Source organism: Sus scrofa, chromosome 5 (assembly GCF_000003025.6).
Source record: "Sus scrofa isolate TJ Tabasco breed Duroc chromosome 5, Sscrofa11.1, whole genome shotgun sequence".
NCBI classification, from domain to species: Eukaryota; Metazoa; Chordata; class Mammalia; order Artiodactyla; family Suidae; genus Sus; species Sus scrofa.
The window spans coordinates 51573118-51589348 of NC_010447.5; the positions used below are offsets into that span (position 1 = coordinate 51573118).

The 16231-nt window shown below is 38.7% G+C and overlaps 1 protein-coding gene across 16 annotated transcripts in view; it reads left to right on the top strand.

The window, feature by feature from the left end:
• ABCC9 (ATP binding cassette subfamily C member 9) overlaps nucleotides 1-16231 on the top strand; it is a 137053-nt gene that overhangs the window by 36587 nt on the left and 84235 nt on the right. For all 16 annotated transcript variants that reach the window (XM_021092240.1, XM_021092251.1, XM_021092242.1 and 13 more), the window contains 2 exons: nucleotides 7000-7108; nucleotides 11423-11530. In XM_021092240.1, the coding sequence (XP_020947899.1) occupies nucleotides 7000-7108; nucleotides 11423-11530 (217 nt within the window). The remainder of the gene's footprint in view (nucleotides 1-6999; nucleotides 7109-11422; nucleotides 11531-16231) is intronic.

Consider the following 16231-nt stretch of genomic DNA (forward strand, 5'->3'; position numbering starts at 1 on the left):
GGAAGCTACTTCAAACAGTAAAACTGATAAATGGCCGGAGTCTGCTATTTTGGTTCTTATTTTCATTTACTTCATTTAATAGCTGTCTCTCTCACAGTTGCCTTTTTAAATTGAATTTGACTTTGCGCTCCAAGTGGAGCTAGAAAGCAGTTGATAACTAATAACAGATAATGCTTCTGAAATCAGGAGGTTGACAAGCACCAAAAGGACTTAAAGAGTTGCTCTGAAAAAAATTAATAAATCAGGGGGTGTGGATGCCCGAGTCCATAGTATACAATCTATGTAGTAAATCCTAGTCGAGTTGAGGGTGGGAAATAATCTCTGTATATTTCTGTGTAGCAGTCTCTCCTCTGTATGTTCCAGGGAAAATGCATTTGCCAGTTTGATAAAAACCAGTCTGTTTTCAGGGCTCAGCTCCAGACTTCCCAAGCTATAGGCCAAAGAAAATCAGCTAATAAAAACTTGCTTCTCTAAAGTGAATTTCAGTGCTTGATGTGGGGATCCTTCAGAGATGACCAGTCAACAGAGGAGACCAGTCCTTTTTTCCCACTGTGAGCTGGTTCTGGGAACAGACACCCAGATGAGCATCTTCCCAGTGTTGACTGGGCTTGGCACTTTCTTCTGTGTCTGGGAGCCCAGTTGGTCCACAGAGAGTTGAGCAGTCTGTTCATAATCGGAGATTTGGTGAACTGTTTATGTTTTTTGGGGTTTTTTATTTGTTTGTTTTGGTTTGGTTTTTTTTTTTTTTTTTTTTTTTTTTTTTTTTTTTTTTTTTTTTTTTTTGCTTTTTAGGGCCAAACCCATGGCATATGGAAGTTCCCAGGCTAGGGGTTGAATTGGAGCTACAGCTGCTGGCCTACACCACAACCACAGCAAAACAGGATCTGAGCCGTGTCCGTGATCTACACCGCAGAGCAAGGCAACACCAGATCCCCGATCCACTGAGCAAGGACAGGGATCGAACCCACATTCTCAGGGATACTAGTCAGATTCGTTTCCTCTGAGCCACAGTGGGTGCTCCCTTGGTGAGCTGATTTTAAAACGTCCTCTTGAGGACTGTGGAAGTCATGCATTCTTTGCCATGCTCTGAAATGCATTCAGAAATTTGGTGGGTTAGTATGGGTGTGGCATTCCCCTAAACTTGTGCTATGTGTGCATATAAGAGACTTGTAAACTTCTCTGCTATAGGAACATTCCATGCCATGTAAAATTCTTTGCTTCAAAAAATTCTATACTTTCCTTTCAAAATGTTTAGATGAAATTGTTGGACAAAATTGTCTTTGAGTGTGTTTGAGCTCAATGAGTGGGACCCTGTATGTATATAATAAAACAGAAGAAGGAAGCAGTTAGGATTCAGGTTGTTACCTCCTTCCCCCACATCATTTGAGTTTTCTGAACCTTTTATGATGATGTGTTCCAGTCTACATCTACAAAACAGAGGGAAAAATTGAAGAGGAGTAGGAAAGTCACTAGTTTCTAAAGTATTAAAATACTTGAATAAGAGTGATTTTTCAGGATGCTCACCTTACTTGTCCTCTTTGCTTTGTTTGTAAGAAAATAATTTCTGGGAGTTCCCTTCGTGGCGCAGTGGTTAACAAATCTGACCAGGAACCATGAGGTTGCGGATTCGATCCCTGAGCTTGCTCAGTGGGTTAAAGATCTGGCATTGCCGTGAGCTGTGGTGTAGGTCACAGATGCGGCTCGGATCCCGCATTGCTGTGGCTCTGGTGTAGGCGGGTGGCTACAGCTCTGATTAGACCCCTAGCCTGGGAACCTCCATATGCCGTGGGAAACGGCCCTAGAAAAGGCAAAAAGACAAAAAAAAAAAAGAAAGAAAAGAATTTCTGTGTTTTGCTTTTCTGGAAGAAAGTGTAAGTTGGTAGGTGGTATCCTTTATAAATAATATGAGTTTAGGTTCCTGGTATTTGATGTATAATGCAATATCTATGTCCAAAGATATGATTAACCAAGGGAAAAAATGTGTAAAACTAATCCCTCACTTTGTTGGAAGATAACTTTGTGCCCTTTATCCCATGTACCTCCCCAAAGAATGTTCGTTTGGCTAGTCTACTGTGGTTACCTTCAATCAAATAAATTATTACTGATATTTATCATAGAGTATGCTCACAGGTCGACTTGGTCCATATTTACAAAAATGTCATGGTTCCCCCCAACACACAAAAAAAACGTATTACTGCCAGCAACAAAATCAGTTACTCCCAATGAAAATAGCACCTATGCAAGGTACTCAAGCTGTATCTAAATAGCCAAAGTAAAACTCGAAAAGTGAAAAAACAAAATAACATGGATAGCTAACCTTAAATACTTTTATGAATTCCCTTAAAAAATGGGAAATTAGTAAATTACAAACAATAAAGGTGGTGGAAGCAAGATAGGAAATGGGTTGATATCAGATATACCTGCTTTCAGATCATGGCACAGCTGTGGTGTACTCTCTGTTCAAGCACACTTGAACATATATAGGGTGCCTCTATAGCTCAACTTCCTTACTTGAGCACCGTACCGTGGTGGTTGAGAGAATTAAATGAGATAATACATGAAAAGTGTCCAGCACATTGCCTAAATATTTTAGATTTTTAGCAAATTTCCATTTTACTAATTTACTGTCATTTTACTAGACTCCATATCTTCTATGGGTCCACATTCATTTATTAAGCAGTTCAGGTACCTTGCTAGGTGTTGGGGATGGCAAAGATGAAAGATGGAGCAAAAGCCACAGGAGTCCATTTCAGCAGGAGAGATCAAGAAGGGGAATGAATTGCAACACAGTGTATCATGCTGTTCTAGAGAGCTCCACAAAATGCCATTGGCCTTATAGCAGGCGCATTGAAACTTATCAAGAGAGAAGGGAGATGGTCTGATCCGTAAAAGTTTAAAAGAGGTGGTAGCTCCTTCATAGGATCCTTTTTTATGATTTTTATTTTCTCCATTATAGTCAATTTACAGTGTTCTGTCAATTTCTACTGTACAGCAAAGTTACCCAGTCATGCATACATATATACATATGTATATATACACATATTCTTTTTCTCACATTATCCTCCATCATATTCCATCACAAATGACCAGATATAGTTCCCTGCTCTATACAGCAAGATCTCGTTGCTTATCCACTCCAAATGTAATAGTTTGCATCTGTTAACCCCAAACTCCCAGTCCATCCCACTCCCTACCCCTTCATCAGATCTTAAAGAATAGGTAAGACTTGGCCAGGTGAAGAGAAAAGGGAAACATGTTCTATGTGAGAGAGCAACATATGCGAAGTAGCCAAAGAGGTGAGATATCTGGTACCTTCTAAGGACTAAAGATAATTAATTGTCTATAGTTGGAGAAAGGTCCTGATGTGGAAAATATCAGGGGATGAAGCTAGAGAGTGAAATCCCAATTGGCCTGTAGATGATGCTAAGGATACTGAAAGGCACAGGGTGGCCATTTGTTATTTTAAGGAAAGGACTGTTGTATGAACAGATTTGCATTTTAAAAATATAACCCTGGCAGCATGGTGGAAATTACTTCACCCTTGGTCAGGATTCATGCATTTTCCATAATTGTCTTGCCTCTGTGATTTCTGAAAGGCCCTCATATGAGCAGGAAATGCTTTTTGTATTACCTATTTATTCATTCAACAGACATTTCTTGAGGAATTGCTTTGTTATATTTTTGGCTTTGGGCTAGATTCTGAAGATGAAAATCTTCGCTTTTAAAGAGTTTGCAGTCTAGTGGGAGAGATAGACAGTAACAAAACAAACAGAATAGCAGTGCAGCAGACCCTCAGCCAGAGAGCCTGGAATAATGGGAACAAGGGAGGGGACATGGAGGGGGAGGTTCAGAGAAGAGCTAGAATGGAATCCTCTGATGGTCATTATAATTGGGGTTCCAAAGTGGGATCTTAGGAAGAGGAAAGAAAGTTCTCCCCATGCTCAAGTCATGCTCAGGGACCACTGCTTCCTAATATTTGGCAAGACCTGGGCTCATTAATTTCATAAAAGCTTCAGTAAGATGTGTGTGTATGCTAGAAAAATGAAATGGAGAATCAAATCAACTGACCTTACTTAAATGTCTGAACACTGGTTTATTCCTTTTTTGATTTATTCCACAAACATTCATTGAGTAAGGTGAGCCAGGAACTGCTAAACTTAGAGTTGCAAAGGCATGTGAACCAGGCCCCAAACTTTCCTTTGTGTGCAGAGATGTAGTGTGAGATTATTGAAGACGTGTTTCTTTGATTGATAAAGCTGTGGTCCTTAAAATCCAATCTCTTCAGAATATTAAAACAGAATGACAGTTAAAGTCCATAAAAGTAAAGAAGGAATACCGCCATTTGAGATGAATAAAATGCCATTTCTTAAGGTATTTCTAACACTGTCTTTCCAAGTCCCTATGGTCACCTTTGCTGAGAAAGACTCGAAGGGAGTGGAAAGCCCAGAGCTCTTCTTTCTTTTTTTGGTTTGAAATTCGTTTTCAAATTGCAGTGAAATATGCATAACATAGAACCTATAATTTATTAAACCTTAAGTGTACAATTTAGTAGCATTAAGTACATTCACGTTGTTGTGCAGACATCACCACCATTCATCTCCAGAACTCTTTCATCCTCTTGATTGAAATTCGATACTCACTAAACAATAACTCCTCTAAAATCTCTACTCCTAGACTCTGGTGACCACCACTGACTTTCTGTCTCTATGAATTTGACTATTGTAGCTACCTCATAGAAGTGGAATTATGCAATTGTTGTTTTTTGTGTATCTGGCTTATCTTATTTAACTTAATGTTTTCAAGGTTCATCCATGTTGTCATAACTTGAATATATTTAAGTGCATCAGAATTCCAGAACCATGGAAAAAAATATGGCAGATGCTCAAAAAATTAAACAAAAATTATCGTATGATCCAGCAGATCCACTTCTGGATGTATACCCTAGATAACTGAACGCAGAAACTAGAATATGTATTTGTACACCCATCTTCATAGTAGCATTATTCTCAATACCAAGAAGTGAAACAACCCAAGTGTGCAGCAACAGATGAATAAACAAAATGCAGTGTATATATACAATGGATTATTATTCAGCCTAAGATTTTCTTGAATAATTGTTTCTTTTGGTGGAACCTGAAAAATTCAACAAACTAATGAATATAACAAAAAAGAAACAAACTCACAAATATAGAAAAACAGAGGTTCTCAGAGTTCCAGTTGTGGCTCAGCGATGAACCCGACTGGTATCCAAGAGGACGTGAGATCAATCCCTGGCCTCACTCAGTGGGTTAAGGATTTGGTGTTGCTGTGGCAGTGGAGTAGGCTGGCAGCTGCAGCTCTGATTCGACCCCTAGGCTGGGAATCTCCATATGCTGCAGGTGTGGCCCTAAAAAGCAAAAAAAAAAAAAAAAAAAAGGGAAAGAAAGAAAAAGAAAAATAGGGCTTTTCTATAGTGGTAACCAGTAGGGAGAGGGGAGGGGGAGGGGCAACATCGGGGAAGGGGATTAAGAGGTATAAATGATTGTGTATAAAATAAACCATAAGGATATATTGAACAACACAGGGAATATAGGCAGTATTTTGTAACTATAAAAGGAATATAACTTTTAAAAACTATAAATCATTATATTGTACCCCATAACTAAAATATTGTATGCTATACTTCAATAAAAAATTATTTCCTTTAGTTTCCTGTAAATGAAATTAGAAGCAAACAGATAGACTTCCCCAGTGGATTTTATCTACCTTGATGTTTCCAAAGAAAGAAAGCAGTTTCTATGGCATTCAAAGTTAAAGGGCTTACGATTCATGGGCAATGGACTGAATTAAATGTACTTTATTTTATTAATCTGTCACAAAAACAAACTATGTAGACCTATCTGGAAGCATTTAACTTGACTACCAGCTCAAATGAGACATTAAAAAAAATATTTCAAATGTTCATTTTATAGTTTCCTACAATCTTTCCCCTGGAGTCGAGGCTGCATGTGCCAAGCAAGTTTGTCCACTGTTACTATCCTAGCATGCTAAAAAGAGCATTTCTTAACTTTATAACTTCACAGACTTTTCTTTGGTATATCACTTTATTTATGGGAGGATATTTTCAAGTAATGTTATTGTTTTATTTCGTTCTTTCTTTTTTCGTTGATCTTATGACACGGGTTTGAGGAAATTAGAATCAGGTGAGCAAGTGGACCAAGGGATCTTGTGCCCAGCCTCCAAAGACCACAGTAAAGAATGTTCATAAACCAGTCCTCTAGAACAGGTCTTCTCAAACTATATTGTACTTATGAAGCATCTCTGGATCTTGTTAAGATGCAGGTTTTGATTCAGAAGGTCTTGGGTGGGGCCTGAGATTCTCTGTTTCTAGAAAGTTCTTAGGTGAGGTTGATGCCACTGATCCTTGGCCAACATATTGTGTAGCAAAATTCTAGAGGGTCCTCTCCTTGACAAATTGGGAAAATACGTGCAATATATACAGTGGTGCCTAAGCAAGAAAGCATAGTGGGCACAGACCCCTGATCTGTGCGTTATATGCTTTTAGGTTAGTTACTTACCTTCTCTGCTTTTAGGCTAGTTACTTAGCTTCTCTGCACTTTCTTTCCTCTCATTTGTAAAATTAGAGTAATGATACTTACATCTTTGGTGTTACTATTTATAACCACTGTGTTTCAAGTTCCTCTCCAATTCTTTTATCATTGACAATAAATATAATTGCTAAAGGAAAAAAAATGCAAAAGATATTCAGTTGAATTTAGGGTGATCAATTGGTTCTTGTTGTTCAGAAATTTTTCCCAGGTCCCAGGAGCTCATCAGTCCCCTGCATCCTAGCTCAAGACCTACTTAGTCTTGAGAAATGACTCTCAGAAGTGCCTTTGTCAACATGATAATGAGTTGGGGAGTAAGTTTGTTTAGATCGAACTTTGGTGGTGGTGGTTTTTTTGTTTTGTTTTGTTTTTTTTTAATCCTTACTTTGTGCTTGTTTGTTTGCCTCTGCAGTGTTCAAAAGCTGAATGAGTTTCTCTTGAGTGATGAGATTGGGGAGGACAGCTGGAGGAGTGGGGAAAGTTCTCTTCCCTTTGAATCCTGTAAGAAACACACTGGCGTTGTAAGTGCTTTTCTTTGTTCTGGGAGCTGTGGTCAGGGGACAATCTTGAGCATGGATGATGTCAAATTGGTGCAATTAGAAGACATTTAAGCTTTTCACTTAACCTACACGAAGGATAAGTGCCACCTGCTTCTACAACAAACCCGTCATATCTATACTCAATAAACAAATGTATAAGTCTTGTTTTGATAAATCATCAAAGGCTTATCCCAAGGGGGATAGTACATGTTGAAATCAAAAGGCATAGGAAGATCGTCCACTGCAAACTTTATATAAAAATAATACAAAATAAGCTTACAACTCTTGTACCATATCTTATATCTTTTAGCACTTTTTAGTTTAAAAAGCTCTTATTGATGCATCATGGCTTTTGATTCATTTAAAATATTATATTACCTATTTTATTTCCTTGATGATGTATTGAGTTTGCACTTTGTGTCATTTGACTAGAGTCATAAGATTAACGAGTGGCAGAGGCAGAATTAAAACTCGGGTCTTATAACTTTTGAACTAGTTTTTCATCCGTTATGTGAATATTTACTCACATCTACATGAACCCTGGGAACACAGTCAATATTATTTTGTCATGTTTTACATGGTATATGACCTGTATTATATATTTGCTTGTGTTCCCAGACTTATCACCTACCCAATGCTTTGGGCCAAGACCTTGCTATGTGACTGTGTACAAGGCGGGCAACATCGTTCTGTCACAGAGTTTTGCTTTCTTGAGGCAGGAGTCAGATGATAAACAAGTGAAGAAATGAGGTCATTTCTCTGTGGAAAGAAAATAAAAGAAAGTATTAGAGAGTGACTGGGATCTTCAAAGCAGTGTGTACTTTTCCAAGAAATGAAAAAGCTGGTATTTGAGCTGAGAATGAATGAAGAGTGGGTGCCTCTTATGCAAAGACCTGGGGAAACGGTAGATCATTTCAGGCAAAGAACTAGGGGATGAAAAGACTCTGAAGTGGGAATTAATTTGTTGAGTTCAAGGAACAGAGGGGCACTGTTGGCTGAAGTCTGGCAAAGAAGGGAGAGATAAAATGAGGTAAAAGCAAAGATTCAGAGTCCCATAAACCAGAGAAGGAGTTTTGATTTTATTGGCATGTGCTAGGAGATCATTGGAGGGTTTTAAAGTAGGGACTCATATAAGTTTGTTCATATGTGTATATATATATATATATATTTTTTCTTTTTATGGCTATGCCCGTCTGGGCTAGGGGTCAGATCAGAGCTGCAGCTGAGGCCTATGCCACAGCCATAGCAAGGCCAGATCCAAGCTGCATCTGCCACCTATACTTCAGAGCTTGCAGCAATGCCGTATCTGAAACCCACTGAGCGAGGCTAGGGATCGAGCTCATGGATACTATGTTGGGTCCTTAACCCACTGAGCCACGAAAGGAACTCCATAATTTTGTTTATATGTTTAAAGGATCATTCTGGCCACTGGATGGAGAGTTGCCACTGGGGGCAGATACAGATAGATCACTAAGGAGGTCATTATAATAACTTAGGTAAGAAATGATGATGTTAGAATTCATCTGTTGCAGTTGCGGTGGACCTTGTGAGGAAATTTTCAAATTCAGTGTCCATTTTTAAGTTGGGCTGATAAAGACTTGCTGATAGATTGAATGGAGAGGACGCAAGAGAAAGAAGATTCCAAGATGAATCCTAGGTTACTGGCTTCACTACTGGGTAGATGGTGGAACCAGTCAATGAAAGAGAGAGACTGAGAAACGTTGGTGTTGAGGAATCCAGAGGAATTTTTTGAACATGATGGTTTTGTAATATTTACTGATATCCAAGAAAAGAAATCACCATTAGAGATGTAAATTTATGAACCATTGGTCATTAGATAATATTTAAAATAATGGGACTGGATTATATCTATTTCTTGAAAGCTGTGTCTGAAAAATTCTGAAGAAAGTCTTTAAAATTACTATGTACCTTTCATAATGGTAAAGTAGAAAGAAGTTATTCAATGAGTTAGGTGTTAATAATTATTCCTTTACTCTTAGGGAAAAATACGAATATACTTAACCACTTACATAACCAAACGAAAACATATGTGCTGCAATGTCCCAACTGGAACTGACTGAGGCTCAGAAAGCCTTTACCAAGAAAGTCAATCTATATTAAATTTTTTTTCACATCGTATTTAAAACTTCTAAAAATAGTTGAGACAAGCAGTCATTTGTATGAGATGAGGAATAGACTAAAAATTGAACAGAGAAAAGGTTGGAAAGAAAAAAGAATCCCCTTACTGTTTTCTTCTGCCTTTCTGGTGGGTTTTTTTTTTTTTTTAACTCTCTGTTGAGTTATTATATTGAGCTGGTGTGATTTTGTCTGAGAAGGAACTACCACCCATGCTTGTAGACACTAGAGTGACAAAGCCCAAAAATGCTTGTGTGCTCTTGTGTGGACGCGGACACCAAGCTGCGAAGATATCGCAGAGCATGTATGCTGTGAGGCAGCGGGAAAGGCAAGCACTTGATTAGAACCAGCCTTGTCTGCACTTTGGATAATAGGAAATTAGCAAAGAACTTATTAGATCATCTTTCAGAGATGTGGAGATGAGTAGTGTGAGATGACCTCAGGGAGGGGGAGGGAGGGGGTCAAGTTTAGAGAGTTAGGGAAATCTGAAGAGTCATTTGTATGAGATGAGGAATAGACTAAAAATTGAACTGAGAAAAGGTTGGAAAGAAAAAAGAATCCCCTTCAGAGGCCTCCAATATCTTCAGGGTTATTGAAACCAGACTGGACTTCTGATATCTTTGGGGGCCATTCATCACTGCTGATGGGCCAAGCCACAGATGACAAACTTTTAGAAACCAAGAGAAAAAAGCTGTGTGTTTGAAAAGCACACTAATGGAAACTCCTTCTTGAGAGCGCTTAAGATGCTATGTATTCTGTAAAAGCTTAGAGCTAAGTGGTTTTGGCTGCAGACTCTCCATGGAGAATTAGTGACATTCTAGAGCCAGAGTCTCTTAAAATTACATCTGTGAGACTCCAACTCAAACCTCTGTCAACACATCTCCTCCTCCAACCCTCTGCTTGGTTGTGTGAATAACATGAAGTCATTCCTTCTAGGCCTCTAAAGACAACACTACTATGGAAATAAAGACTCTTGAAGGCAGAGAATATGTGTACAGGTGTAGACCTGTCTTGTGTGGGAAGTATACTTAGCTGTAGGGCTAGTGACTTCCTAGATCATCCCATGTAAGATCATCTGTGAGGACTGTGAGAAGAAAAACAAAACTAAAAATGTCATCTGCACTCTCTCCCCCTTCTCTTTTTAGAATTTAAAGTTCATTCGGCACTTTCTGAACGACAGAACCCTTGCTCGTCCTCCGCAGTGGCTTTGTAATCTGTGTATTGATTTGCCTGTAGCCTAGCAGTGTGCTATTTGATAGTTTGATACTCTGTTGATCCACTAATTGATGGAGAGTGAGATCTTGTTTGGATGAAATTACTGGTTATTTAAGGACATTCCTAATTCCCATAACAGAACTCAATGGATTTATCAAAAAGCTAAACCTGACATCCCAAGCCAAAAAAAAAAAAATGTTTCACAATTCTAGAATCCTTTGTTTTTGTAGGTAATTTAACAGTTTTAAAGTGGATTATTATTTAGCTTTCATATTTATTACATATTTAAGATAGATAATTATTTATGTTAAAATGCTTGCTCACTAGATTCTGGGACAAATTTTGAGCCTAGATGTTTTTTTCTCAGAAGTTTACAGAGCTGAATTTTATACCTTTTCTTTAGTCATTTGTCTCTATGTGAGATTAAACTCAAAATTAGAGAAGAAAAAGTTTCTAGATAGGACCTAATTTGAGTTCATTTTAAGTACGTGAAGATTGTCCAGCCTTAGCTTCAGTCTGTATCATGGATGTTTTCATCCTTTGTCTTGGATCAGTGCTCTAACATTTGAGAAAGACTAGATCATTCTATGGTACTATGGATCCCCTTATGAAATAGTATATGTCTTTGGGTAATGAATAAATCGATAATCCTAGATCTTTATGCTTTTCCGTATTATACTATGGATCCTCAGGTGATGTGTAGCCCAATTTGATAGATGTGAATGTATCAGATTCAAAATCAGATGATTCAGAGGTGACCAAAAATGTACTGTTGGAACATCTACAAGTCCAATGACCTAACAATAGAAATGTTGAAAATATGACATTTACTTGTTTCTTTTCCTTAGAATTTAAGTGGAGATGTAGCAATGTTGAGTAAATGTTCAGTAAAACCTTGGTTTTTTTTCAAGCTTCAACTTGTGCTCTTTTCCATTTGGAATGCAGCCGCCGAAAACTATAAACAGGAAGCAGCCTGGAAGATATCACCTGGACAGCTATGAGCAATCAACACGACGTCTGCATCCCGCCGAGACCGAGGATATTGCAATAAAGGTTATTTGATTTCCTGAATTCTTGCATGAATAGAAACATGGATGTTATTCCTTTATGGTGAAGTTCTGCCAAAGTGTCCTACATCATGCCTTTCAAGTTCTTTAGAGTGGCCAGTGATCCTCATAACATTTTCAAAAATATTCTGATGAGTTTATAATTCTCAGTGTTGCCTCATCTGCCAGCTGCAGATTTGCTCCAAGAGTACGTTTTAATAACCCAAGAGTGATTCTTTCTTCTGAATCTGCATTAGATGCTAGTATCCAATGAATTTCCTTTTGTGCTCTTAACATTTATTGACCAAGCAAATTAATTTATAGAGCAAATTAATTTATTTATATCTTTTCCTTATTTTTAAGGAAATAGATAGCAATTAGAGTTACTAGATCAGGAGGTTAAGGATCTGACATTGTCACTGCTATGGCTCAGGTCACTGCTGTGGTGTGGGTTTGATCCTGGCCTGGGAACTTCCACTTGCCACAGCACAGCCAAAAACTTTTTATTATTTATTATTATTATTATTTGCTTTTTTAGGGCAGCACCTGTAGCATATGGAAGTTCCCAGGCTAGGGGTTATATCAGAGCTGCAGCTGCAGGCCTTATGCCACAGCCACAGCAATGTGGGATCTGAGCCACATCTGCAGCCTACACCACAGCTCACAGCAATGCCAGATCCTTAACCCACTGAGCTAGGCCATAGATCAAACCCGCATCCTCATGGATACTAGTCAGGTTTGTAACCAGCTGAGCCACAAAGGGAACTGCCCCAAAAACTTTTTATTTTTTTATTTCTTGTCTTTTTGTCTTTTCTAGGGCCGCACCCACAGAATGTTGAGGTTCCCAGGCTAGGGGTCTAATCAGAGCTATAGCTGCTAGCCTAAGCCAGAGCCACAGCAACGTGGGATCCAAGCCGCATCTGTGACCTTCACCACAGCTCACGGCAACACCAGATCCTTAACCCACTGAATGAAGCCAGGAATCGAACTCGAAACCTCATTGCTCATAGTCAGATTCGTTAACCACTACACCATGACAGAAACTCCCCCCAAAACTTTTTAAAAATTACAAATAATTGCTCAGGTTGGTGCAATGGCATGGATTCAGTCCCCTGGCCTGGGAACTTCCATATGTTGTGGGTGTGACCAAAAATAAATACAATAAAATAAAAATTAATTAGATAGCAGTTACCTTCAACCAGGAAAGGCTTAGACCAGGGTTGCATGCATTCACCCCACTTTCCAATACTGCCTTTTGAGTCATCTCAAACTCAGCCATTTCTACTCTCCCCAAACATATGTTTCCTAGAACAGATAACCATTACCATAGGAGCAGAGGCTGAAGACTGATAGCTGGGGTCAGCCCCAGACAGAGGTCAGGGCTGCTCAGGGATGGGAACAGATGCCTCCAGCAGTCAAGGGTCTCCAGACATCAGAGCCACTGGAGTCCTGGAAACTAGCTGTTGAGAAAATTAGTAGCATTGGCTGCTGAGGCTGTCAGACTCCCTGCCCAGCCCAGCCCAGCACAGTCAGAGAGTGATGGGACACTCTGTGTGCAGTAGAGCCAAGAGGAGCCGCATTGAATTCTTCTCTCTCTCTTCATTGCCTGACATCATCCCTGTCCCACAATAGGACACCTTGGCAACGGGAACAAACGTGTAGTTGGTTGGAATAAGCTAACACTGGCCCTCCCTTTGCCATTAATTTGATGTATTCGTCTCTAAGCTGTGGTTTAACCCTCTTGAGGTGGGGATGCCATTTTAATATGCTCGTTTTGAGGCTACAATATATCACCTGCAATTTCGAAGAACAGTGAGTGATTCCTAAACTGCACTGTATGTTAGAATCACCTAGAAAGCTTTAAAATATATATATAGTATAGATAGTAAATACAGGTATACTATAGTATATATAGTATATATAAATATGCTATAAATATATAGTGTATATAAATATATGATGTAATACATTTATATATAAATATTATACACACACACACACATATATATAAAATAACCTGGGCATTAGTTTTGAAAACAGTTCCAGTAGTTCCCAAGACAATTATAATGTACAAGCAGCATATAAACTACTAAGCCACGAAAAAGTAAGTAATGAAAGACGAGAAAGGGTCTTCCACACTGCCAGTTCTCAAACATGCCCAGAAAACAACTCTTACCTAAATGACTGAAAAAAGAGTCAGTTTAAATTGACATTTTCTATTCAATATAGTGGGAACCTAAAACCGCATCTTTCCCATGTGCCTTATTCAATTTATTTTCATTTCAAATGGGAAAAAGGGAGGCTGTTATGATTTTTTCCCCAGAATTGACTCTTTATGCATCAAAAAAATCCCACCAACCCCCCTCCCCCAAAATCCCCTGCTCATCAATGGTCTGGAGTTGGCTACCGCCCTGAATGGCCACTGAAGTTTCAAATTCATTGTTTATTCATGGTAGTGATTCCCAAGTTGGTAATAACTCATTTGCCATTTTGGAATCCTTTTCCACCATGAAAGACAACTTAGCTACAGAAAAGTACACACAATAGATGTGTACCCTTAAGTGCAAAAGTGATCACCTGTGCAACCACCACCAAGTAAAGAACCCCTTGCCAGCTCCCGCCAAGGTCCTGCCAATGCACAATTTAGCTGCATTCCCTTTCGCCGCCCTGACTTTTGTGGTCATCATTTTCTCTATTATCCTTGCTATATATGCCTCCTTAAAGACATGTTCTAGTTTTTTTAAGTTTGCATATGTGCATGTAAGTGTGTGTCTTGCTCCTTTTGCTCAGCATTATGTGAGTATAACTTACCATGTTGCTGTGTGAAGCTCCATTTCCACACATTTGGTCATTCATTCTCATCACTGTGTAATATTTCATTGTATGGATGTACTAGAATTTATTTATCCATTCTACTTCAGATGGGATTTTGGCTATTTTTCATTTTGAGGCTGTTGTGAACAATTGCTGAGGCATAGGGTCTGTTCATCTTCTGCTCTCCTGCATAATGGCCAACTGCTTTCCACAGTGGTTGTACCAATTCACACTTCCATTAACAGTGATTGAAAATTCTAGTTGGTCAACATCTTCACCAGTGCTTCCAATGTTTTGTCAAAATATGTGTTCTGTGTTGGGAGGAGGTGTGGTTGTACCTCGCTATGGTTTTTATTTGCATTTTTTTTTTATTTCCTATGAGATGGAGCACCTTTTCCTATGTATATTGGCGATTTGGGCTTGGAGCTCTCCTTTTGTGAATTGCAGGTTATTTGTTCCTCCTGTTTAAAAAAAATACATCGGCACTACTTCTTTGGCAATTATATATGTTACAAAATTCTTTTCTCAGCCTGTATCTTGGCTTTTTACTCTACGGTATCAGAAATACTTAATTTTAATGTAGTCTAGTTTATAGACCTTTTCCTTTATGTTTAATGCTTTGCTTTTTTCCTCATTTAAGAAAACTTTTTCCACTAAAAATTATGAAGATACTTGATATAAGTTCATAAAAAAATCTTTGAAGCTACATCTTTTGCTTTCAGTATTTTCACTGACCTAGAATCAATTTTTTTTTTTTTTTTGGTCTTTTTGTCTTTTTGGCTTTTCTGGGGCCGCTCCCGCGGCATATGGAGGCTCCCAGGCTAGAGGTCAAATTGGAGTTCTAGCCGCTAGCCTATGCCACAGCCACAGCAACACCAGATCCGAGCTACGTCTGTGACCTACACCACAGCTTATGGCAATGCCGGATCTTTGACTCACTGAGTGAGGCCAGGGATCAAACCTGCAACCACATGGTTCCTAGTCGGATTCGTTTCCACTGTGCCACAACGGGGACTCCAGAATCAATTTTTATCTTTGTGTGAAGTAAGGTTGTGACTTAGTAGGGAAATCAGTAATAAATAATTTTAGCTGTATATTTAGCAGTAGTAAATTTAGTGGTAGTAGTAAATTTAGTGGCAGTAAGGTCTAATTTAATTTTTTGTATGATGTCAGGCTGTCCAGGCACCAGACATGAATCACTGTCCCCACCGACTTTTAATTTTGGCTTAGTTACACATATTTCTTTCTTTCTTTTTTTTTTTCTTCTTCTTTTTATGGCTGCTCCTGAGGCATATGGAAGTTCTTGGGCTATGGGTCAAATTGGAGTGGCAGCTGCTGGCTGAAGCACCACAGCCACAGCAATGCAGGATCTGAGCCACATCTGGGACCTCACCGAAGCTTGTGGCAACACCAGATCCTTAACCCACTAAGGGAAGCCAGGGATAGAACCCATGTCCTCAGGGAGACAATGTCAGGGCCTTAACCTGCTGAGGCACACTAGGAACTCCAGTCACACATATTTCTTTATTTTCTCTGGTTTATTTGCCTATTCAATATTCCACTCTTATGATTATTATAGGTTTATAATAAACATTGACATTTTTGGGACAAGTTCTTACATTTTATTTTTTTCTTCCAAAACATCTTAGCTATTCTTGACCATTTGGAGGAAATGACACTTTGGTGCTCTGGGGATGATATTTCTTTTTGTACTTTTCCTTATACTTTTACTTGGCATTCCCTTACTCCTTGATTTAATGAGATTTTTTTTTTTTAACGAATGATATTTTATTCAGTTTGTTTCCTTATTTTTAGCAGGAAAAAATGGACAATGGTATGTAAGGTCCCACCTTTAAATTGTTAATGATTTCAACTAAGGTGAAAGTCACATAGC